The sequence below is a fragment of the Peromyscus leucopus genome, chromosome 9 (assembly GCF_004664715.2).
Source record: "Peromyscus leucopus breed LL Stock chromosome 9, UCI_PerLeu_2.1, whole genome shotgun sequence".
In the NCBI taxonomy this organism is placed as follows: domain Eukaryota; kingdom Metazoa; phylum Chordata; class Mammalia; order Rodentia; family Cricetidae; genus Peromyscus; species Peromyscus leucopus.
Genome location: NC_051070.1, coordinates 81,375,888 through 81,400,915, shown reverse-complemented (window position 1 = coordinate 81,400,915; position 25,028 = coordinate 81,375,888). Strand labels below are relative to the sequence as shown.

At 42.6% G+C, this 25,028-nt stretch overlaps 1 protein-coding gene across 6 annotated transcripts in view; it reads left to right on the top strand.

Moving 5' to 3' along the window:
- Positions 1-25,028, top strand: part of Kat6b (lysine acetyltransferase 6B) — a 182,774-nt gene that overhangs the window by 105,203 nt on the left and 52,543 nt on the right. For all 6 annotated transcript variants that reach the window (XM_028879772.1, XM_028879769.2, XM_028879768.2 and 3 more), the window contains exons 3-5: positions 13,221-13,329; positions 22,264-22,379; positions 22,598-22,679. In XM_028879772.1, coding sequence (XP_028735605.1) covers positions 13,221-13,329; positions 22,264-22,379; positions 22,598-22,679 — 307 coding nt within the window. The remainder of the gene's footprint in view (positions 1-13,220; positions 13,330-22,263; positions 22,380-22,597; positions 22,680-25,028) is intronic.

Sequence of the window (25,028 nt, the reverse complement as noted above, 5' to 3'; positions counted from 1 at the left end):
TCTGTTTCTCCCTAGCCCTGCTGTAGCTTCCTAGGGAGCATGAGGGGCTTGTATGGCTCCCCACCTCTGTCAGTGATGCTCTGGTCCCAGAGTAATGCCTGGCCCAAAGCATTAGTGCAGCTGGAACTTCCACCACAACAGAGACCTAGGGGATGGAGCGTATAGATGCTGCATACACGACAAGATAGATCCGAGCTCTTGACATTTGGATAGTAATTATCCAAGCAACTCTCTTGCCTCCCTGCTTATGAATACTGTAATTGAAAGGGCAGAGGAAGCGAGGAAAACAAACGCAGAGCAGGCAGGGGCTGGGAAATACTGTCCACGGATGGCTTGTGTGCCCAGAGGACAACTGAGAATTGAGTGTGGTGATAGAATCGCACTGCTCTGACTGCTCCTGTGAGGACAAGCCCTGAGAGTACCAATTACACTCTGGCCGAGTATACTTTGGGTGCTAAGTAATAGTAGTGACACACTGAGTTGTGCATAGTGTCTCACTGACTTGGCAGATCTCTGCGTGTGAAGTTCTGTTAAGGATGGTGTTAGAGAAATATGTGTAAAGCCAGGTGTGGTGACACATGCTTTTAGTCCTAGTGCTTGGGAGTTCGAGGCCAGCCTAGTCTACAGAGTGAGTTCCAGGACAGCCAGGGCTACACAGAGAAACCCTGTCCCAAGAAAGAAAAGGAGAAGGAGGGAAGGAAAGGGAAGGGAAAGAAAGGAAGATGTCTAATGTGTGGCTTTTCTAGACTGTTAGTGGCCTGCCTGCCTCCACCTTTGGGTGTTATTTATTGGGTCCAGCTGCATTGCCTGTCTCATAGCAGTTGGTGCACGTTTCTCTTTGGTATGGAGATGTCTGCATTTAGCTCCCATCATGCCAAGGCAAGGTTGAGGACCGGATCTAAAGTGGACGTCTCAGGGCAGTTGAGAGCAAATGCAGAAGCTGTCCTTTTCTCTGTGGATAGGCAACTCTACCACATGCCTCTTTTTAATTTAGCCTTTGCTGCTGTGCTCTAGTTTTACTTAGGAATAATTTTCAAAAGTTAGTGCCAGTGTTTACTTTGGTTTTTTTAATGCCATATTTTACTCAGGGGTGTGTGTGTGTGTGTGTGTGTGTGTGTGTGTGTGTGTGTGTGTGTGTGTGTGTGTGTTTTGTATGTGATGTGTGCAGGTACATGTGCACGTGGGTGCTGTCATCCACAGAAATGCTGTTTATTTCCTTTGAAACAGTCTTTCATTGGTTTGGCGCTCACCAATTAGGCTAGACTGGCTGATCAGTACACTCCAAGGATTGTCTCCATTTCCCCAGCCCTAGGTTTCGAAGCAAAGACCACCATAACCCACTTCATTTTTATGTGGGTGCTGGGAGTCACATTTGTGCACATAAGGTGCTTTACTGACCCGCCCCCAGCCCCTTGTGCCATCTTTAAGACAGGAGTTCTCGAGAAGCCTGTCTTCTTGTTCGTTTGTTTTCATTTGTCTTGAGATTGCCTCTCCCTCTGTAGCTAGACTAGGCTCAGGCTCTTGGAACTACTCCTGCTGCTGAGATTGCAGGTGCACTCACCAGTCCCCACCTCCTGACAGTTTTCTTAGCCTTAAAGAAATAGTGGTTTTAAAGCCTGGACTTGCTTTTGCCAACATTCTTTAAACACTGAAGCTGGGAATCACTTGGGAGGTACTCAGGTGTTTTTTTTTTTAAAGCAAAAACTAAAGAATTGTGATACCTGAATGTAAGTTGATTTGAACATTCTATTTTTATAAATCTCAAGTTTATAGTGCTAATATAATATAATGTGGAGTTTATAGTTCTAATATTGTGACGTGCTTGCCAACATGAACAGTTTGTAAATCCTCAGCAGTCTTCCTGTAACCGTATGTCGGATTTCCAGCTGTGTTGAATCAGACTTTGATCCCTCTTAGGAAGATAAATGCAATGTCTGCAGTTTCTAATGGCAGGGGTGGAAGAGAGCTGTTCAGATGCAATCTTAAAAGCCAAGGCCCTGTCCAGATAAGAAACTGAAGGCCCTGGGGAAACTAATTATTTCGTTGTCATTTTTTTCATCTGTCGGCTTCATCTAGCAGTGGAGGGTTTTGTTAGGCTCAGTGTGCAGGATTAGATTTGTTTTCTTCCAGGAGACTCACTCTCCTTAATCAGCATGCTTCTAAATGGCACACCTGCCTCATTAGAACGCGTTCTAGACTGCAGGATACAGTGTGAGCATTTCAATTAGCTCCACACAATTGGTAAGCGGGCTGATGTTCTGAGGGTGTCCCCTCACTTCTCCGTCCTCTGTGGCTGAGCTTTTATTGTTTCTTACTTCTGAAGCCTCCTTTGATCGTGGGCATTTATTTCCCTGTAGTATGTGGTCATTGATCGGGGTTTTCTTTGTAAATGAAAGAAAAGATGGTAATATTTTATGCACATATGCAGAAATACTTTAAATATTTTTATTAGGCTTTTTTAACTGTAACTTTTAAATACTGATACCATTCATCACTGTGACAAGGAGCTAAAATACGACCATCACGTTCAAGATCTCCACACATTACCAACAATAAATCCTTGTGCTCAGAGTGATAAAGAAGCCCAATCGCAGAGCTGGTGGAGATGCTACACTGCTCCTCACAGAACCAATTACCCACCAAGGAGCATAATGAGCAGGAGAGGTGAGACAGTGGAGATCCATAGAGCGGGAGTAAAATTAAGATAAAATTGTTGCCTGTGTAACATCTTGTAGTAAGTGTATCTCCAATTACCCTCCGGAAAAAATTACTTAGCATCTTCTCAGGTCCAAACTCATGAACTGCAAGGAAAGACTTAAGACTTTAACAAAAGGGTATATGAACACAGAGAAAATGGCTCTGAGCATGTTGTCAACAGAGTTCTGTACTGCCCAGAAGGACTTGAAGTAAACCCCGCTGCTTTGGTGGATGCTGGGCTCCAAACCTGCTTACTGAGCAGTGGCTGTACTGACCACAGTTACTGACGCATGGCAGCGTGATAAGCTCAGAAAAAAGAAGATGCTTTAGATCATCACAGGAAGTCCTGACTTTTAGGCTTTGTGTGTTCCCAAAGACCTCGTTAAGCTGATTGCTGTAAAGGAAAATCCTGAGTGTGCATGATCTGTGTCCTAATTAGGACTAGGCTTGATCCATTATAGCAGGCATCAGTTGAGTAAGTGGCTAAGTGGCAAGAAATGAAGTTTAGTTCTTTATTAGATGAATGTCACATTGAGTCCTGGAGGCAGCAAAGGATGTTAGTGAGTTACTCAACAACAAGAGCATTTTCAACCTGTGATGTCATGGTACTGTCTATTACAAAGTTCCGGACAATAACACATTATCAGTCACAAAGCACCAATGTTTATAAAGTACTTTCTTTTAAGACAGATTGAACCAGTCATGGTGGGGTACACCTTTAGTTCTGGTACTAGGGAGGCAGAGAGGCTGTCATATCCCTGAGTTTCAGGCCAGCCAGGGCTACCCAATAAAACCCTGTCTGGATGGATGGATGGATGGATGGATGGATGGATGGATGGATGGATGGATGGATGGATGGGGGCAGTTAGGCAGATAAGTAGAGAGGTAGATATGATCCCAGCTCTCAGAAGCAGAAGGATCAGGAGTTCAAGGCCAGTCTCAACTGCATAGGGAGATCAAGATACCAGCCTATTATAAGATGGGCCTCAAAAACAGAAAAAGATGAAGAGATTACACTCTTCCTACACTGTGCTGCTATCACTGGTGCTTCCAGCTCACTCGGCTTCTTTATTTTCCTCTTTCCCTTCTCTCTTTTGAGAAGGAAAGGTGGTGGGTAGAGGGATGGTTCAGCACTGCTAGATACTAACAGCCAGCCCTGGTTTCATAAATGCATGTGTATAATATATTTATTTTATATGTTTTCATTTATTCTTTAATAATTTCATGCATGTATGCAATGTGTTTGATCATATTCAACCTAGGTTCCCCCTTCCCACTCTCTCTGGGTCTCTGCAATACCACCACCCCCCTTTGTATCTGAAGTGATATTATATAAAATTGTAGTGGATATTCCTGGATAAGCCCTAAAAGTTAATATTTATGATAACTTTCCTCTGGGTGGTTTTACAACCTTTGGTCATGTCTTGTCAGATTATGCCTAGTGAAGTATATGGCAAACATAACTCTTATGTGTCAGAGTAGGATGATAAATAAATAGCTTTCAAGAAGTGATGAACTCACCTCACCGCTGATGGTTGCCTTACTTGAAGTGTTTTTAGTCATTAAAGATATATAGAGATATAGATACATGAAAATAAATGGTAGTGATCAGTATTTTGAGACTTGTTGAATTAAAGGAACAGTCTCACAGATTTGTTCATTCATTGCTTCACCAAAATATATTCTGTGGCTGGGGCTTCATCAATGAGTGTCATTCCTCTTATGAAGACACTCAAGGTTGAGTAATAGAAGCAAAATAAATCAGCCTGATGATCCGTCACTGCATAGAGACCCCTGCTCAGAAGCAAAGCAATCAAGGTGTGGACAGTTCTAGACCAGACCAGTGAATCATTTTAGAGATGATGGGATACCTCAACCAGACTCCAAATGATACATAGGAGAACATGTCAGGGAGGGCTTGGGATCGTCTGGCCAGCATCCTTGTGTAATGATTTCCATGTGACCACCGGGGGAGGTGGGAAACAGCCTGGGAGCTTCAGGCCTGCTGGGTTAGTACTAGAGATACACTTGGGTAAAGCGGTGGTGAGCAGAAACAAGACCCAGACTTCAGATTGCAGTACAGTCTGAGCAAAGAACGTGGATAAAAGTACCGAGGAAGAGTTTGGTGAACAGGGTGAGACTTTTGAGAACCAGTTGAATTATCTGGGCTTAAGTATAGACATTTCCTACAATAAATTGTTCTCCACATAGTGGTCACGAATTTATATTCATGCTTGGTTTAAGTTGTTGGTTTGTTTGTTTTTCATTTAAGATTTTGAATTTGGTTCTCTATTCCTTGTATTTGTTTTCTTTGGCTGACATTTTTTTTTTCTTTTCCTTTATTACATTGCTAAAACCCTCTGCTTTTGGTTGCCAAGCTCTCTGCCTTGTTCCTGTGGCTGCTGCTCAGGTGGTTCTTTTAAAAGAAATCCTGTAAAATTAATATTCATCACAGGGAGTGAGAGAATCAGTTTCTTCCATAGAATAATTTAAAATTCCATAACAACGTATTTGTGCTAACACTTGTTAAGGACTTGAAGCTGTTAAGTCTTTATAACTAGAGTGAATTGGGCAATAATTAAGAGATACTTGAGTCAGACTTAAATACTTTCCACACTCAGTCACATTTGAACTTTCAGCCACCCTGGACAAGATGAGTACATTGTATACTTTCTTTCTTTTCTTTTTCTTTTTCTTTCTTTCTTTCCTTCTTTCCTTCCTTCTTTCTTTCTTTCTTTCTTTCTTTCTTTCTTTCTTTCTTTCTTTCCTTCCTTCCTTCCTTCCTTCCTTCCTTCCTTCCTTCTTTCTTTCTTTCTTTCTTTCTTTCTTTCTTTCTTTCTTTCTTTCTTTCTTTCTTTCTTTCTTTCTTTTCTTTTCTTTTCTTTTCTTTTCTTTTTTTTTTTTTTTTTTTTTTTTTTTTTTTTTTTTTTTTTTTTTTTTTTTTTTTTTTTGAGACAGGGTTTCTCTGTGCAGCTTTGGAGCCTGGAACTCACTCCATAGTCCAGGCTGGTCTTAAACTCACAGAGATCCGCCTGCCTCAGCCTCCCAAGTGCTGGGATTAAAGGCGTGCGCCGCCGCCGCCGCCGCCGCCGCCGCCGCCGCCACCACCTGGCCATTGTATACTTTCACAGGCGGTGAAACTCTAGGCTCCAGGAACATGTTGAAGTCTCAATCATTTCCATCATACAAGTCTGAGCATATGCACACAGGGTGTGGGACTGCTCCGTTTGTAAAACTGGGCTTACCAAGATTGTGTTCTAGTAGTTTTAAGGACATCAGAGGGGGTTCAGATCCATCAGAGGGGGTTCAGATCCGTAGGGGTATAGAAAGAGTGCCCCCCCACATGTCCCTGATTGTGTACATGGGCTGAAGAGGTAGCTTGTAACACCCCTCCTCACCCTCTCTTGTTTGTCATTGTCAGGAAGAGGATACAAGCCTGGATACCTCTGGCTCTGTCCTAGTGCATAAATTTGCATTTATTTTTGTCTGATACCTTAGACTAACAAGAGTAACAAACCCGTAGTTTCCATCAGGGCGGGGACAAAAGTCATCGTGACCGAAGAGAAAGCTTCTCACATGCACGTTGCATGTACTGAAAGAGTGTTTCCTCAGAAAAGAGCTCTTTTATTTTTAGATCAGAGGATCTAAAGACTCAAATGCCCTGGATGCGATATTCTCAATAAAATATTAGAACAGAGAAGGGCCATAGCAGTTAGTTATCCGTAGAGCCATGGAGACGCTGGATCTGGAAAGAACCGTGAGGAGTCCTAGATGCCCAGCTTGAGTGTGGTGATTCTGTTCACTGTTATGTCCTGACGTGGACGCCTAGCCTCTTCTCATTACAGGCAGCTCTTGCCCCTCAAAAGTGCTTCCATGGAATCTGTGTGACCTCATTTGTATGAGGTACCGAGAACATGCAGCTGTCTAGGGAAATGAATGAAGGAAATGTTCATTTCCAGAGCCCAGGAGAGAGCAACAGGGAGTTAGTTAGTGTTTACTGGGTGTGTAGATTAGCATTTAGGGAAGCTGGAAAGTATCGTACAAATGGGTAGTAATAATGTGTCCACGAGATTGTGAACGTTGCCACTGAAGGCGCCTTTAAAGTTTGTTAAACTGGTAAATTTTATGTTACATGCATGGTTGCGTATATATTTATCTTTGTGTGTATATGTGCATGTGTATGCAGTGAGCTCATGCCACAGACTTCATGTGGCAGTCAGAGGACAGCCTTAGATGTGAGTCATTAGCTGCGCGCGCGCGCGTGTGTGTGTGTGTGTGTGTGTGTGTGTGTGTGTGTGTGTGTGTGTGATTTGCCAGGATGTGTGGATGGACGGAGGTTAGAGAACGGCTGTGGGAGTTGTTAGTTCTGTCCACCATGTGGCTTCTTTCTGGGATTGAACTCAGCTTGCCAAAGCTTGGCATGGAGTGCTTTTTTTTTTAACCTGCTGAGCCATCTCACTGACCCCCACAGGCTATGTTAGCTGGCCCACGAGCTTTTAGGAACTCTCCTGTTCCCACCTCCCCTCTTACCATAGGACCGATAGACAGCATCTTGGTTTACATGGGTTCTAGGGATTTAGGCCGAGGCCCTCACAGTCGCCCGGCGAGCAGCTTTCCCGTTGAGCGGCTGTCTCCCCAGCCTGTGGCTTCCCCGTCGTACCGTCCTTTTCAGAAGAGTGTTCGTGACAGGGGCAGCAATTGTAGGTCTTTCTGCTAGACAGCACTTTTCTACTCTGCTTCTTTCTGTTGGTCTGTGTTCTGTATGCTGGAGCCACGAAGATAAAATCTAACCCTTCCACTTGCATGAAAATACCCAGCTTGCCACCTCCCAATGTTTAAGGATAAACAGCCCCAGTTCCTTCCTAAGTTTTGTTTGTTTATGAGATGGCTTCTCTCTGTGTAGCCCTGGCTGTCCTAGAACTCATTCTGTAGAACAGGCTGGCCTCGAACTCACAGAGATACGACTGCCTCTGCCTCCCTAGTGCTGGAATTAAAGTCATGCACTAACATGCCCAGCTTATTTATAATCTTTATCTTTTTACACTTAAAATCATGATCAAGAGAAAGGCCTCCTAAGGTCAGACATAGTGGCACATACCTGCAGCTGTAACACTCAGGAGGCTGAGGCAGGAGGGTAGTGAGTTCGGGGCCAGCCTGAGCTCCATAGTTTAGGGACAGTCTAACATACTTGGAGCGTACACATTACAGTGCCCTGCTTTTCCTTTCAGTCTCCTGAGCTCTACATCTTGCTTACCTGCTCCCTCTGCCTCCCTTTTAATTGAATTTTGAAGAAAGTGGGTCATTTGTCCACTGTGATCCGGTGCTGGCGTCTCATCTCCTTTCCCTGTATGTTCACCCTCATCTGTATTTCCCGTGATTGGTGATTGGATAGACTCCTTGTGTGCTTATAATCCAGCTGATAATAATTTGTTCTGGAATTCGTTTGAGAGCAGAGGAGTACCTCTCCCTCCGCCCCCACACTTTTGCTTGAAAAGTTGGAAATGGCAGAAATGTGAAGGAATGATGTGGAATGCCTGCATGCCTTTCTTTTTGATGGCTGCCTCTGGGCATTCTGCTCTATAACCACCATAGCATATTCAGATGTGGTGGTGTTTTCAGGATCATTAGAGAGTTACAGATATACCAGAACACTTCTTTTTTGTTATTATTAAAGTAATTCTTTTATTTTACATCCAGAACACAGTTTTCCCTCTCTCCTCTCCCTTCTCCTACCCCCTACTCCTAAATTCACTCCTCTGTTTCTGTTCAGAAAGGCGCAGGCCTCCTGTGGGTGTCAACAAAGCATGGCAAATCAAGTTAAGATAGGACTAAGCTCCTCCCCGTGTATTAAGCCTGGGCAAGGCAATCCAGCATGGGGAATAGGTTCTTGGAAGCCAGCTAAAGTGTTAGGGACAGGCCCTGCCTGCTTTACCACTAGGAGTCCCACAAGGAGATCAAGCTACACAACTGTCACACATATGTAGAGGGCCTCTACACATATGCAGAGCTCATGCAGGCTCCCTAGCTGTTGGTCCAGAGTCTGTGAGCTCCTATGAGCCCAGGTTTAGTTGTTTCTGTGGGTTCCCTTGTGATGACTTTGACCACGAGGAAGACTTGTACAATCCTCCTCCTGCTCTTCCCCAGGATCCCCTGAGCTCAGCCCAGTGCTTGGCTGTGGGTCTCTGCATCTGTTTCCATCAGTCACTGGACGAAGGCTCTCTGCTGACAATTGGGATAGTCACCAATCTGATTACAGGAGATGGCCAGTTCAGGCTACCTATTATGAAAGAGACGTCTTGATTGGAGGTGGGCATTTTGGGGTCAGGTAGAAACCTGGTGTAAGGGAAACTCCCACTAATCTACAATGATGACCCCAAGATACCATAACTCTTATAAGTATTTGCTCACATTTCTCGAGAACTGTCATTGTTGGCCATGGCCCAACATGATCATATGTCCACTTAAGAAATTCGTAGGTAGCTTACATAGTACCTGATATTTAGTACATATTCCTTTAATTATACCAGTAAAATAATTTATGGTGACTCCAGAATTCAAGGTGCTGGACAAATGACGGCTCGTGGTTCAGAGCACTTGTGGAGGGCTCAGTTTTGGTACCCAGCAGTCATGTGATGGCTCACACCCTTTCTGTAACTATAGTTACAGGCGACCCACACCCTCTTCCAGTTTCTAAAAACACTGGGCACACACATGTCACACATACATGCATCAATAAATCTTTTTAAATCAACAATATAACCAAGGGTCATGGATTATATTTAATTTCCATGAGCTTTATATCTCACATGTCTGCCATTCTTTGAAGAGTCCAGGAAAGTTGTTTTATAAAGGATTCTTCAATTTTCATTTGCCTGATTGTTTCTCTTCTGATAGATTCACCGAGAGTGAGATGGGCAGTGCTCTGCACTTGATGGAAACACTTGGAGGCACGTGGTGCTAGACCCATATTTGTTAAAGACTGTCTGCCAGGTTTCCCTTCGTACCGTCCTAATGTGATTAGTAACAATATAGCATTATAGTGGCATCCTTTTAAGTACTTTTAACACATGCTATTGGTGCTGGAAGAGATGATGAACACCTAAAAAAGTGTGTTGTTCCTGGTGGGAAGATAATTTTTCAGCCTCTGGTTTTCTTGGAGGAGTGGAGGGAGGTAGTGATGTTAAGAAATGAGCCCTGGGGACACAACACAGACTTGTGTATCAATCCAGATCTCCACTTGACCCTATGCAAGTTTAGAGAAGCCCCCCAGCCCCTGAGACCCTCAGTTTCCTCCTTACAGTGGGGATAATGCCGTATATCTCGTCTGGTCAAGGTGAGTAAGTAAGGTAGCAGTGGAAGGGTGGCCTCCGGCTTCCCCACCGCCTCGAGGTCATTGCTCGGCCAGGGCTGCAACAGACCGGAGAGGTGCTCACAGAGCAGTCGGCTCCTTTTTATCCTCACGTCATCCCCGGTGTTGTCCTCGGGTCTCCTGTTAGTCTGGCATTACCAGACACTATAGAAAATGTGACCATCAAGCTGGATGCCTTTGTGAGATTTCTTTTTTTTTTTTTTTTTTTCCCTTTTTTGAGACAGGGTTTCTGTGTGTGTAACAGGCCTGGCTGTCCTGGAACTCGCTTTGTGGACCTGGCTAGCCTCGAACTCACAGAGATTCACCTGCCTCTGCCTCCCAAGTGCTGGGATTAAAGTTGTGTGCCACCACTGCCCAGCTTTTCTTTTGCTTTTTAATTTCAAATATTTATTTCATTTATTACTGTATTGTGTGTGCATGCATGCACACATGCTAGAGGCCAGAAGAGAACAATTCTTGGGTTAGTTTTCCACTCGTATCTATTAATGTGGGTTCCCAGTATTGAACTCAGGGTGTCAGGCTTCATTTTACCCACCAAGATGGCTATGTTACTCCCCTCCCCCGCCCCCAGGATGTCAAAGAAAGGAATTCAGAATTTTCAAATAGGTTGGATGTTTTGGTTTTGTTTTTCTTTTGAGGGGAATGTTAAGAGTATTTCACTGTGTGGTACAGGCTAGCCTTCAAACTCAGACTAGCCTTGAAATCATTTCAGTCCTGCCTCTGATTCCAGAGTGCTAGGTTACAGGTGTATGCCACCATGATCAACTTGGGCTTCTGTTTTCAATCTTCTTAAACACCATTTGTCTTTAGTAGATCTATATGGAATCAAATTGCTATTTACCTAGACCTCTTTTTGACGGCAATCCATTTTACTTTAAGGGATTATTTAAAAAAAAAAAAAAACAGTTTATATGTAGTCTGAGAATAGTGAATAAAAATAATTCTGTGACCCATTTACAAGCATTACTGTAAAAGTTTCATTTCATACAAGTGACAATTTTTTAAAGTTAATTAGACTCGGCTACACTGAGGTTAGCAAAAAGTGCTTTGAGTTATCAATAATTCAGCAGGGCAGACATTTCTGTATAATGCGGTGGTTTTATAGAGTATTGTGAGATAGTTATCCTTAAAATAAATGGTGGTGAGCATACATCAGCATGGCGGGGTTCACTTGGATGTGGCGTGAAGTGATAGCATCTCTGCTTCTATTATTGGGCAGGGTGCGGGACATCAGTCTTTCTGGCCATGAACTACTAGCAACCTTTGTCCTTTGTGTTACCTTTAGTTAAAAACGAAAAATGAGCATGAATGCTGGCTGGTGGCCATGGCTCCCTTTCAGCTAAAAATTCACCTGGGAAAGAGAAATGGAGCTGCAGATTTGGATTTATTTCATTGCATGAATGATATGTGACGTTCTGTAAATTATTTATCACTGCAAGGGTGGCGGCAGTGGCTTGAACATTGTTCTGTCAAATGAAAGCAAGAATCCCATTAGTACAAAGACTGTGCTTTAGCCAGAATCTATCAGGGGAATGTTGTCACTTTAAAACCAGATTGTTCTTTTAATTGCTATTTAAAGGAACAAAAGTGTTCCCTAGGTACTGCAGCCGAGCAGTTGCAAGTAATAACTATGGATCCATAATTATGCAGTGCTGATTATCTGGCATTTCAAAAACTGTGGCTAGAGTCAGTGACCAATTTGTTGTAGCTTGTCTTTTTTTGGTTTTCCTAGTACAGAATGTTTCACACTGTGCCTTTTTAACAGAGCTACAGAAATTCATTTGTAAAGCTACCTCTGAAAGTAAAGCATGTACATATTAATAGAACAAATTAAGCTGAAAATAAGGGCAGGATAATGAACACTCATATTGTAAGATGAGAGTCACAGTCATATTAAACAAGTTTGTGAATGCTTGGCCATGAGATGAGTTCTTGACTTTCATGGCATGTTGTTAGAGGGAACCAAGACATTTGTTGACTCATTATAACCATTCAAAATATTATCTTAAAGAAGTGGTTGATTTTTCTTTTTAACTGGCAGTTGCTTATTTATTCAACCAGCAAACATATTTTGAGTGCCTACTGTGAAGCAAGCTCTGTATTAGGCATTTGGGATTGAGTAGTTGCCCAAATGAGGTTCATTCTGTGCTGCTGTAGACTTAGAGAATTAGATCTAACACAATCTTGTTTGTGATTTACATATAAAAACATTTGTGATTATGTTGAGTTTTCTTGCCCTGAATTTTTGATTCACGAGACTCAGGATAAAGACTCCATAGTAACATTCAGAGAGCCAGCCGACAACACATGTGAAGGCTTAGAATGTGCAATAACAGTTTAGTTTTTGTACAGTTTGGCTGTTGAAGATGCTGTAACCAGATCTGTAGGCACAGTCAACTGCATTTATGTGGATGGAGAGGCCGGCCCTGCTGGCAGTCGTGAACAGGAGACACAGAATGTATGGAGATTTACACATTGTTAAAGCCATTGCCATAGAGAGTTCAAGGGTGCCAGGGGGTAGACAAATGTTTTGTTGTTTCTTTTATAAAGTGTGAATGTCAGAGATTGAGGGTTTATCTCCTTTGTGTGCCCTGCTTTTCCTTTGAAGCCCTTGGTGCCAGAGAGGCCTTGTTAATAGCCTTTTGATCTTCTCAAGTCCAACAGAATTTTAGTTTCTGCTTATTCTCTGTTCATGTGCCATCTAAAACATACATTTCATGTCTAGTGTTTAATAGGTGAATAATTAGGACACTTGATAACATTTAGTTAAGTAACCTCACTTAATTAACTGGATGATATCCATGGTCTTTAATGCTGAATAGATGAATCAGTTTATTATAGGCATACAGATTATGGGAACACTTGGGATCGCAGATGAATCCTTAATGATCATTCTGAAGGCTCTATGATATTTGAAGGTATTAGGCGTCACTGAATTCATAAAAGTTACTTCTGGATCTAATAGCTACATTTAAATGTATTTAGATACTGCTTTGCTACCAAATAATTTATGATTTTTTATTAGAAAGTGTTGATTTGAATATTTAATTTATCAGGGTTTCTTTAAGAAATATTGTCAGAAGCTTTGAATTTTAGTAATTTAAGTTTTAAAGGAGGGCTAACAATATATGTGTATTTTTGGAATTCCTCACAGCCCCGTGCCGATCCCATTCCAATCTGTAGCTTCTGTCTGGGGACTAAGGAGTCCAATCGTGAGAAGAAACCAGAGGAGCTCCTGTCCTGTGCAGACTGTGGCAGCAGCGGTGAGTTCGGGGACGGTGTGCCTTCTCCACTGACTCCACTCTTACAGCTTCGAGCTCTCTATCTCTAGCAAACCACACGGCATTCTTCTTCACTTGGATAAATCATCTGCTGGTGGAATAGGCTTTAAATGTAAGAATGTTATACAGGTCAAGGGTGAAATAGGAATGTGTCAGTACCAACATATGTTACGTTTTTACAATACGGTTCAATAGTATTTGTAACCAAGTTCCAGTTTCAAACCTATATGGATAATTCAGTGTGGAGACTTCAGTGTCATAAGTGAAATCATAGTAGAGATTTTGGGTTTTGTCTGTCTCTTGAGACGTCTCTTCATGTAGCCCAGGCTGGCTTCAAACTCGCTGTACTTGCTGAGGTTACAGGGGTAGTATGTGCCACACACAACTGAGCTTTTAGAAATGTTGGAATCTCAGTATGTTCCCTGGGCCACACTCCTAAATCCTGATCTCAGTCAGTCTCAGAACTCACCTTCCCAAGTCTGACCATTATCACGCCTAGCTCACAGCAGAGAGTTAAGCTAAATACAGAGTAGCTTCTGTTTTCCAGAATCTCAGACTCTGAAGTCTGTAGTGTTTCCGGCTATGACACCTACTGGTGAAATGCAGTATTTCAGCTCAGCTCTGTGTGACTGGATGGAAGGTTCAGGAACCTGAAATCCTAAGATGCAAGAAAGACTGGGGCTGTTTGGAACAAGGTAGACACGGGTGCTTGGTATGGGAAGGAGTGGAGGAGCTGGGAAGACCCGTGGGCAGCTGTGAACCAGTTACAGTGCCCCAAATGCTCCGGAGGGAGATGTCTCTTCTGTGTTCTCACCGTAGAGTTTAAGATTATGCCTCTAGTTTTATATTCAAAACTAGAAAGGCTTTATAGCATTTATGCTTTAATTTTTTTTAACTGGATAGTTTTTTTTTTTTGATTCAGTACATAGAAGTCACCCAGGTTACATTCACATACGTACACTTCCCAACACATAAAATGATGATACTAGGTCCCCCCATGCACACATTTTTTTGTTAATTTTTTTTGGGGGTCAACCTGGAGGCCTTATACATGCTAAGCAAACACTACTACTGAGTTACACCCCCAGTCCGGGGTTTTAAAAAATTAATGTTTCCGCGCTGGACTCTTGTTTTTCTCCCAGGTACTGAAACATTTTTTTCCCCTCAGAAATTTTATTTTAAAATTTACACCTAACAGCTGGAGTTTTATTTCCATGATAAAGCAGTTGCCTAAGATCCAAGGTTCAGTCCCTCACACCAGAAGCAAAACCAGCCCTGTAGAATCTGTAGCATGCTCTCACGCAGAGCCAGCCCCAGCCCAGACCCTTCCCTTCCAACCAGTCACCTAGTCATTCCGTGAGGTGCTGTTCTCCCTAGAAATGATGGCACTTACCTCTAGACGTAAAGAACCAAACAGCCAAGTGCGTAGTCCACGGGAGCTGTAGTAAGAGAACCATAAACGAGCCACCCATTGTAAACGCTTCCCAACACTTCCTGTTGTCATTCTTGATTGCTGTAAATACTTTAAAATGTTAGCACCACTTTGGACAGCTAAGTGATGATGGTTGGATAGAGGAAATATTCCATACTGAGGAATGTTAATGTTGTGAAATGATTCTTACTCATAATGCAGAGATTTAACTTGATAGGCCATTTATGGTTCGGCAGACGTTTCAAACCCTACCTGAAAAATGTATTCTGACAGCCTTCTCGATGGACTTTACAGATTCACTAACATTCTCTGACTTGGCCGTGGTGTCATGGATAGTGACGAGAGCCCAGAAACATTATCTGTATGTTCCGCTTAATACATTTCAACCCTTTGATCTCCCCGCTGTGCTGGTGAGGGAGCTCCCCACTCATCAGTTCTGACTTTACCTCGCTTGTAGGTCTTCTTCTCGTTGGCTCATTTCAAATGAATTATTCTTGTTTGTCACTGCCTGATCAAGTGTATGGTATTCACCTATCTGGTGTTTAGCTGTGGAGTTGTAGCTGTACTTGTAAAAATGTTCTCCATCGTTTCATTTTCCTTAGTGTCTCTTTATCTGGGCACCTAGACAGGTTGGGGAGGTATTAAAATGTGGGAAGAGAAGCTCTCTTTGTGTATTCCTTGCCGCTGGTGACATGCTCAGCCCTGCTGAGTTGCTAAGGAATCTGGGATTTTATCAAAACTTCAAGGCCTTCCTCACAAGGTCTCAATCTCAGACTTTGTGATAGAATCAACTTCCCCTGGTTTTCCCAGATTGAAGAGCTGCCAGAGGGAGGTCTGACCCCCTCTGCACTGAAGTTGCTGAAATGTCTTTTTCTCCGAAGCTTCTTACTTTTCCATTCATACTTCCTAGGGTCGGGCTAGGGCTGTTTGGTGCATTGGTTCTTTTTCTGTCCTCAAAGTACCCTTTGTTTTCTAACAAGTGCAGAATGGGTTGAGGGTTTCTGTCCCAGGATCATGTCTACTTCTGTCACTGGCAGAAAGCTAAGCCCTAGGGCATAGTGCCTGTCTGTAGAGCACAGACGATGCCTGAAGGTGCCTCTCCAGACTCTAAAGGAGAGCACTGCTGCTATGTGGCAGTTCACTTCATCTTCGTGAGTGTAGCGGCTTGGATTCGACTACTTCAGCAACTGGGAGAAGATTCCTGTTGTGAAATACTGTATAGACACGTACTCTGGTCAATTAGGCAAGCAGCCTATGTTCTTTTTTCCTCTTAAAATTGAAGCATCAAATAAAATGTGCCTAATTTTAGGGGTCCTTTTGTTTTAAGCTATGTCTTGACACCTGGTTATTTATGATGAAAACAGAAGATGATGGACCTCATGCTTCTGCAGGGCCCTGTCCTGGTGGGAGCCATGCTGGTCCGGTCCAGTCCGGTCCTGACACTCCAGTGGGACTAAAACACTTGGTCCTCCAGTTGACCTTGTGGAGATGGCTGCCTTCTCATACTCAGAAGGACCTATTGGTTCCAGGATGGAGTTGGGACTGTTTCTAAGGATCAAAGGGATTCTGCACATAAGATATTTTTGTTAAAAAAGAAAAATGTCCATGAGCAGTATAAAACCAGAAAAAGGAAGTCCAGATGCAGCCATAAGGAAGATGATTATTCAATGTGTTTCCCATATGTGCTCAGTGCTTTTAGTCACCTCTCTCTCAGCACCGTTTGTGTGAGGACGACTGGGCTGTGCTGAGCTTTCAGAGACAGAAGTGTAACTGGTTCCTTCTGCTTCCACCCTGAAGTCGGCTCATTGGCCTTTTCTCCATTTCTAAGATGACTGAATTACAAATGACCAGAACTCTTACTTCTCCCCCCACCAGAAGTCCTGTTTGTAAAAAAAGTGCTCAAGTTCATATGTAGTCAAGTCAAAATGTGAGGTGAGGTGAGGTGCATAGAAGTGCCCCAAATGTGGTGTCCCCAGCCCTGGGCCCCGTGTCTCTTCCCTGCTAGCTCTAACTGTACAATGTGAAGAATAACAGGGCTGCCGTGAGGGTAGTGAATGGTCCTGTGAAGATGGTCAGCGGTGTGGCACACATTGGGATTATCCTAGCCACTTAGGAATTTGGGAACTGTGAGACAGGCCTCAGGTCTGAGGAAATGCTGAGGCTGGGGAGTGATTTTACTTGACTTTCATGGATCAGCCTACTTTGAAATTAACACTGTTATATTCTCCTTGCCTCATTAAGGCCAAATTATCTTTAATTAGCTTCACATAAGTATTAGATATTATACCAAATGAAATTTTGTGTCTGCTGCTCAGATTGCCGGGTGGTTAAATCTTACTTACAGATGAGTTGTGTGCATGTGTGTTTTCAAATTAGCAAATCTAAGATAAGTGTACAGTTCAAAATTACAGCATCGTACTAAGTGGGAGCTCGTTGGAACAGGAGGCAGAAGAGAGGCTGCTGGGGTGCAGCTGGGAGAGGGGGAGAACACCCCCCCACCCCCACCCCCCGCAGAGCAGGAGTGAGAGCTACGGGTAGAGTATCAGCCCGTACTCAGGAGCTCGGGCGCCCACCCTGAGTTCCTCTTTACCCTGGGGTCAATCCTGAAGGACATGGTGCAGGAGGAGCTGGGGAGGTGCAGTCTTTGCTCTCCAGGCTGCTTCTTTTTCAAAGCACTGGTTTCTTAGGGTTGTTCTGTATGAATGCCTCAGGGAGCAGTTTGTTAGTCATCTCGTTTCACACTGACTAGACACAGATTGGATCATTGGGTTGGAAAGGAGAGTCTTGACTAGAAGGAAATTCCAAGAGGAATACATAGAAAGAAGAGGAATGAGAGCCTCACTTCAGAGGAAGAGTAAATAGGAAGAGGAGGAGGAGGAGGAAGGGGAGCCCTACCTTCCAGAAGTCACTGCAGCAGTGAGTCATCCACAGTGAGAGGCAAGAAGCAGAAGTCTTCTTGTTGGGTACATGTTATTAGAGTTTTGTGTACTGTCACCAGACAATCGGAATGAGAAACCGACGAGTCAGATTGATTTGGGATCATAGTTTGGGGGTTTTAGTCTACAGTCAGCTGGCTCCATTGCTTTGGAGCTCAGGTGAGGCTGAGCATCACAGCATCAGAAGCCTGTTTCCCTGCTGAGGCTGTCAAGAACAAACACACAGTGTGGCTCCTGGGTAATCCCAGAAGTCACTGTGAGACAAGAGAAGGGGCTCCTTCACAAGAGTGGGAGTAGAAGACGACGGGATCAGAGGAGGGGCAGGCTGGAAGGAAGACGGGGGCATGCACAGAGGTAGAGAAGAGCTCCATGTACTTGGGAGAAAAGATCCGATGAGTATTAGTGCAGAATACAAAGGATTCAGTGATACGGAATAGAGTTAACAGAGGTCCAGTTTGGAAGGGTTTTGTGGTCTATGTGAAAGAATTTACATTTTTCCTAAGACTTTATGGTGGACGGAGAAAAAATTCTGTGGCCAGATTTAGAAGCTACACAGGTCACTTAGGCTGCATTGGAATAACTGATGCAAAGTTACATCAAGATGAGCTCTGGGATATTATAGCAGCAAATCTGTGTGTCTGATGGAGAAATGTGGATCTGTTTAGTATGCAGGATTTTGGTTAGGACATAGAATCAAAGTGGTTTCAATGATCCTTTCATGTGTGAGAATAGGACAGTGGATGTTTTCTTTTTCAGTAACTGACCGTGTGCCCATATGTAGTGTGCCTGTTGCTCCAAGAGCAGGAAGGTTTTGGGTTTTTTATTTGTTTGGTTTTGGTTTTGTTTGTTTGTTTGTTTGTTTTTGTTTTTTTTTGTTTTTCAAGACAGGGTTTCTCTGTGTAGTTTTGGTGCCTGTCCTGGATCTCACTCTGTAGACCAGGCTGGCCTCGAACTCACAGAGCTCCGCCTGCCTCTGCCTCCCAAGTGCCAGGATTGCCGGGATTAAAGGCATTCGCCATCACCTTAGTAAAGGTGTTTCTTTGCTAAGATTTTTTTGTTAGTGTTTGTGGTGCTGGGGATCAAACTTGAGACCCTGTGCATGGTTGGTAAGCATTGTCTCATTGAGCTACGTCTCTGACCTTTGGTTTTTTTAAGTCAGGTTTTGCTCTGTAGCCCAGGCTGGTCTTGAACTTTTAGTTCACCTGTCTCTGCTTCTGGAGTGCATTAATGCTTGTCTTTCTGCTATATAACATGACCTGAAAGGTAGGGCTTGCTTCCATCTTCTTCTCCTCCTCTCTGTTTCTAATGCTTCTTAGACGTCAACTGAAGGAAGGGTGTGCACACAAGCTGATGGCCGAGTAGCTGCTCCAAGGGGCCTGCTGTCTGACTGCTAGCCTTTTCCTTCCTCTCCTCTTCCCTCCTTCTCTCCCACCCTCATTTAATCCAGAGCCTCGTGCGTGCTGGGGAGTGCTCTGTTATGGTGCTACACCCCCAGCCATGTATGTATGTATGTATGTATGTATGTATGTATGTATGTATGTATGTATTCATTTCTCTATTGGTGCTGTAACAGATTGCCACAGTTTAGTGGTTTGAAAAGCATATTTAATATTTTACAGCTATACGACAAAACTCTTGTAGGATTCAACAGAGTACAGTCAAGGTGTCAGAAGGGTTGGCTGCTTTCTAGAGAAACTAGGGAAAGAAGGTCCATATCCTAGTCCATATCCCAGTCCATTGGTTGTGGTAGGAGTCAGTTACTTGTTTGGCCTTGCTGGCAGGTGAATCCCCTTCTCAGCTTCCAGAGGCCAACCTCAGTATTTGGTTTCTGGCTTTCCTTCCTCCATTTTTAGAGGCTGCTGAGACAAGTGGAGATTGTTGCATGCTCCCAACATCTCTTCTTTTCCACTCACGAAATCTGTCCCTTAGTTGTGCCCAGGCCTGTAGAGTTGCTTTCTCTACGTGGTGTGAGAATTGGGGGATAGATGTCTTTCAGAGCCATTATTGTGGTTTTTCTTCTCAAGCATTTCCTCCTGGTTTGTGGCTCCTAATTTTAAACCATTTTCCTTCAATTTTACTAGATAAAATTATTATAAACTATGAATACTTATGTGCTTATATAACAATGAATAAATGAATGAAGACTTAGCATGGCTCTCTGATACATTGCAAACCAAAGTAGTAAAACCGTTTCCAGAAAGACAAACCATCATGAATTCTCTCCGCAGAGAGAACAAGGATTTTAGAGGAACATCTAAGTCTGTGGAATGGCTCAGTAGGAGGTAAGGGATTACATTCTCAATACCATCGATTCCTAGTATCATTACTATAGATTGTACAGCAATACATCAAGACTCAGTTACAGTCTTTTATTTTAAAGTTAATGTGAGAAAGGAAAATGGAAACGTCTCTTCATTGCTCAGAGTCTTTTACAGAACCATAGAAATGTAGAACTGGAAGGATCTATGGCCAATTCTCTTAAGCTAAATAAAGGGAAGATTGCTTCCTAAAAGAAAGATGGGCTGAAGGTTTTGGAATTGGATAGGACAGCTTAAATAGTAGTAGTTTGAGATACTATTGCTTAAAGTGGAAGAAAGCATTAAGAGGAAAAATGTTCCATGCTTTTGATCGAAAATGGCCAGAATCTATTACTTTTGAAAATGCAAAATTATTAAAAGTCTCTATTGTAGGATATCTATAGGAATAAATAGTAAGCTGTAATATGATATGAATTACCTTAGTTACTGAAGACTAAGCTACAAAGCGAAAAAGGAGATTCTAATGTAGAGGAAAAATTCAGTGCATGAAATTGAGGTCATATGTGCTGGTGATGTATGACTTACAGGAAGTACTAAAGAGGAGGGAAGGAGTAAATGGTTATTTTTAAGCTGATAGGATCCATTTTAAGGGTGGAATTTAAATTGCTGTTCTTTAAAAGTTGAGTTTTTAGTCCCTCAGCATGAGGGGGTGAGCTGATCAAAGTAGCCTCCTGCCTCTCTGTTCTGGGCATACTCTTCAAGGTAAACAAGTGAGCTGTCTTTGTTTGCTGGTCCTGAGCAGGGAGAGGTGGTCAATGTCACTTTTCTATATTTAACCCTTCTTCTCCCGTTCATTTCACTGGGAAGCTCTTGGGGAAGACCATGCCAGAGGTTAACTGTATCTGCCTGGGTGTCTCTCCTAGCCTGGGGTTATAATCATTTGGCAACATGTGATTTTTCTCAACATCTTAAATACAGATGTTTTGACTTTTTTAAGAGTAGGGAATTGTGAACTTTTATTAATGGTATTGATGATTGATATTGAATGTTTTTACTTCAAAAAGCCAGATCTCCTGGTGAGTGGAGTTTTATGAAAGCACCTGTTAAGCTTTAGGGAGGAGAACCTTCTTGGCAGGAACTCAAAATACATATTTAAACAATGAAGCTGCCAAAGTCAGGAAATTATAAAACAGTTTGGAAATTACAGAATCTGCTTTTTTTTATTACCCCTCAGATTTCCTTGTGCAGCTTGGTTATAAGTTCTCTCATATGGGATTTACTAATGCTCGTACTCTTTAAAGAGCAGATTTTTAAAAAAGAAATAATAATCAAGTTTGGATATCTCCTTGGGGTTGGGTGATAAAAAGCCATTAGTTTTTAAGTGGAGCCGCTTTCCAGAGGCTCGGCTCACACTCTCCTCTCTCACTCATGGAACCCTGTCTCCTTCCGTTGGGGATTCTGCAGACTGGCCATGTGGAACGTTGCTGGGGAAAAAGTGCCCCGAGTTGTGTGGAAAGCACAATGCTGTAGAAGAATGAGGAGGCCTGCTGACGGTGGCTTCTCAACCTACTCTCTCTATCTTCTTCTGTCTTCTTCAACTCACAAATTCCATGCTTGGTCCCCACCTTTCAGGAATTGGGTGCCAGTGGGATGTTCTGGGTCTGCCTCGGTAGTAAGTGTTCTTTGTGTAGCGTTAGATGAGTGAATTTGTTAAGCCGCTTGGAGCTGTGGCTTCTCAAACAGCCCCAGGTCTTTGTTAAGACAGGATCTTGCTCTGTACAAGCCAGACTCCTGGGTTCTGTTACCACGGGTGTGTACCACCACACTAAGCTCAGCTCGCTTTTCCTTTAGCCATCTTTCGTCAATGTGTGATTTCATCACACAGAGAGCAGTGTACAGTGTTGCGTACTCAAGATCTGCGGGCACACGGTGACTGGGGTAGATGACAGGGCAGGAATGCTGACGGGACACATGCACAGCCTTCAAGTCCTGTAAGACTGATGGTTGGAACTGGGATACAGGTCCCGGTTTCTCGGAACAGATGCACACAATCATTCTGTACAGGCAGGGGAAGAAGACAGACACCAGAGAGAAGGGAAGTCTCTTGTACAGCTCAATGTCTCTGACCTATTTTGTCTTCAAGTTCCTAAGGCTCACAAGTGGACAGTGAACAAAGGAAATTTTTAAAAATAATAATAAATAAATGTTTTAATTAATTAAAAAACACTTTAAAAAAACAAAACAAAAACTGAGACACTATTGACATAGAGCAATATGCTTTTTATTGCAGGACACCCATCCTGTTTGAAATTTTGTCCTGAATTAACCGCCAATGTGAAGGCCTTGAGGTGGCAGTGCATCGAGTGCAAGACATGCAGCGCATGTCGGGTCCAGGGCAAAAATGCAGTGAGTATGCTTTCCACGTCCCGGCATGGGGGAGAGATCCCGGCGCTCAGGCTTTCCTCTGACAGAATGGTTCTGTGTTCAAACCAGGGGAATGGTACACCACACCCGGGAAATTGGTGCCCCTTCATTACGTTTTACTGCTAACCTGGTAACTTGAGGATGTTGGTGTTCTGTAGTTGGTCTCGGTCTCAATTAGTCTCTAATATGTTATATTACAGGATAATATGCTTTTTTGTGATTCCTGTGATAGAGGATTCCATATGGAGTGCTGTGACCCACCACTTTCCAGAATGCCAAAAGGTGAACTTTTAAACCATATTAAAAATGTAGGGCTGGGAATGTAACTCAGTGGTAGAGCGCTGGCCTAGCATGTTTGAGGTTCTAATTTAATTCCCAGCACTGTGAAACAAACAAAATAGTTTCTTACTTACTTGTTAACCTTATTTTGATGTCTAGGAATTCCCCCTCCTCACACCCACGTTCTTGCAGGTTGTAAATAGAAGAGTATTATAAAATTATTTGGTTTGGGATGACATGTATAACACTCTAATTCAGACCTGGGGGAGAAACTCTCTTGCCCTGCAATAGCTCCCTAGTTAGTATCACTATATTATCCAGTAAAGGAAGTGAGTTCTGGTGACTTGAGAGTATTTCAACAGGAGGCTGTCACCACGCTTTGGCTATTGGTTGATGGTTCAAAGCATGAACATCTGAATTCTTATGCATCTGGTTTAATTTGGAGCGTCCTTCTCCGTTTTGTGTAAGTCAGTCATGCCCAGCCTTCCCCTGCCCTCCTCACAGTTTGCAATATGTTAAGCTTTTAAAAATGATCAAAATGGCCTTGCCTTTTTATTATACTGTATATACATTGTGACATTGTGAAAGGTATAGAAAATAACCAGCATAAGAGAAACAAAGAAAGAATAATTGCCGATACTTCTCCTGCCTCTACGCTCCCTTTCCAAAGGAGCGTGCTGCTGCACATGCGTATGTAACTTTTTGAGATTTCTCCTTCTCAGTAACAGATTGTAAGCATCCTCATATCATTGCTTGCTCTCCTAAACATGATTTTAGAAGAGTCATGTTCAGCACCATAATATAGAGCAGGGGTTCCAACCTGCTTCTGGGCCATGGAGGAGCTTTGTTGGCACGACATTTTTGAACTTTTGATCTTGAGTTGTCTCAGCGGGGCATGCATGCTTTGGTCTGCCACCCTCTCACGCTCCCTGTTGTCACGTGTTCTAATTTGCTTTAGTCATTTGCCGTCACGGCGCTTCCTGTAGGTACTTGATTTTGCAACCTCATGTATAAATGAACCATAATTGATTTAATTAACCAATTCTCTACGGTAGATACTTAATGTTGCAAGTGTTTCCCTCACTCCTGAAGATGAATTCGTAGAGAGGAGTTTAATTAGAGGCCACTTACTTGAAAGACTGTCGGTTTTTACGCTGACCACCAGTGTGAGGAATTATATTCATGACACTCGACACCAGTAGATTCACTGAGGCTGAGACATACTTTTTTTTTATGTTCTAACATGTTTAAAATAATTTTTATCTTATGACTAGTACTATCTTAGATTTGATAAAACTAGTCTTAGTTAATATTTTAAATCAAAAAATTGTGATAGCTTTTCCCTTTTCATTAAGGAGACACTGAAATTTTTTGGTTATTGACTATATTATCATTTGTGAAGTAACTGTTTTATACTTGAATCATTTTTTTTCTGTTCAGGCTCAAGTACTTACAACTTTAGTTTTACATAAATATTAATCAGATTTAGATTCCTGATATTTGCAACATTTTGTTTTTTCACAGAGTATTCTTTGCCTAGGTTTTTATGGTTCTATCCTTTCCTACCCCCCATGAAAAAAATTACATTTTACTAGGGAGCTATGTGTGCATTGGATCATTTTTTTTAAAAAACTTTTTTTTTATTTTTAGTTAGTGTGCAAACTTTTTGTAAGTCCTTGTGGTGGCTTACACCTGTTATCCCAACCCTTGGGAGACTGAGGCAGGAGGCTCTAGAGTTCACGGCCAGCCTAGGTCACTTGAGACCTCGTCTAATGAAGAAGAAAGGAAAGGAGTGAAACATTCTTGTGAAGACGAGGAAGTACTTCTTCTCCTTCCGGGTAGTTGATTAAGTCCCGTGCTCACTTCCCCACTAATTGGAATTGGGACTTTTTGATAGACTAAACTTGTCTATAATAGTCACAGCTTCTGTGTTTTCAATTGACCAATTACAATCGGTCAGACATCATTTTTCAATTATTATCATGCCAGAGAACTTAAAATTGTTGTTTTAATTTTAAAATATTTAAACTCATCATTTTCAGTGTTTGAAATTTCCAAAAGCAATTGATAAGTAAACCAAACCTCTTTTTTCCCTGTACAAGTTCAGAAGTCTGATTGACTTGAAATTTTTCCTTCCCAAGTGATAAGAAAGGAATAAAAGATTTGGGCTGGAGACATAGCTCCGTGCTTAAGAACCAACCTTGCTGCTTTTCCAGAGGAGCTTGCAGCTTACAACTGCCTGCAACTCTAGTTCCAGGCTTCTTTGGCCTTCTTAGGTGTGTACACATGGCATACATCCATGCACACACACGCAGTTTCCCGGGGTGACTGTGGGGGGGTGGGAGGCTTAGT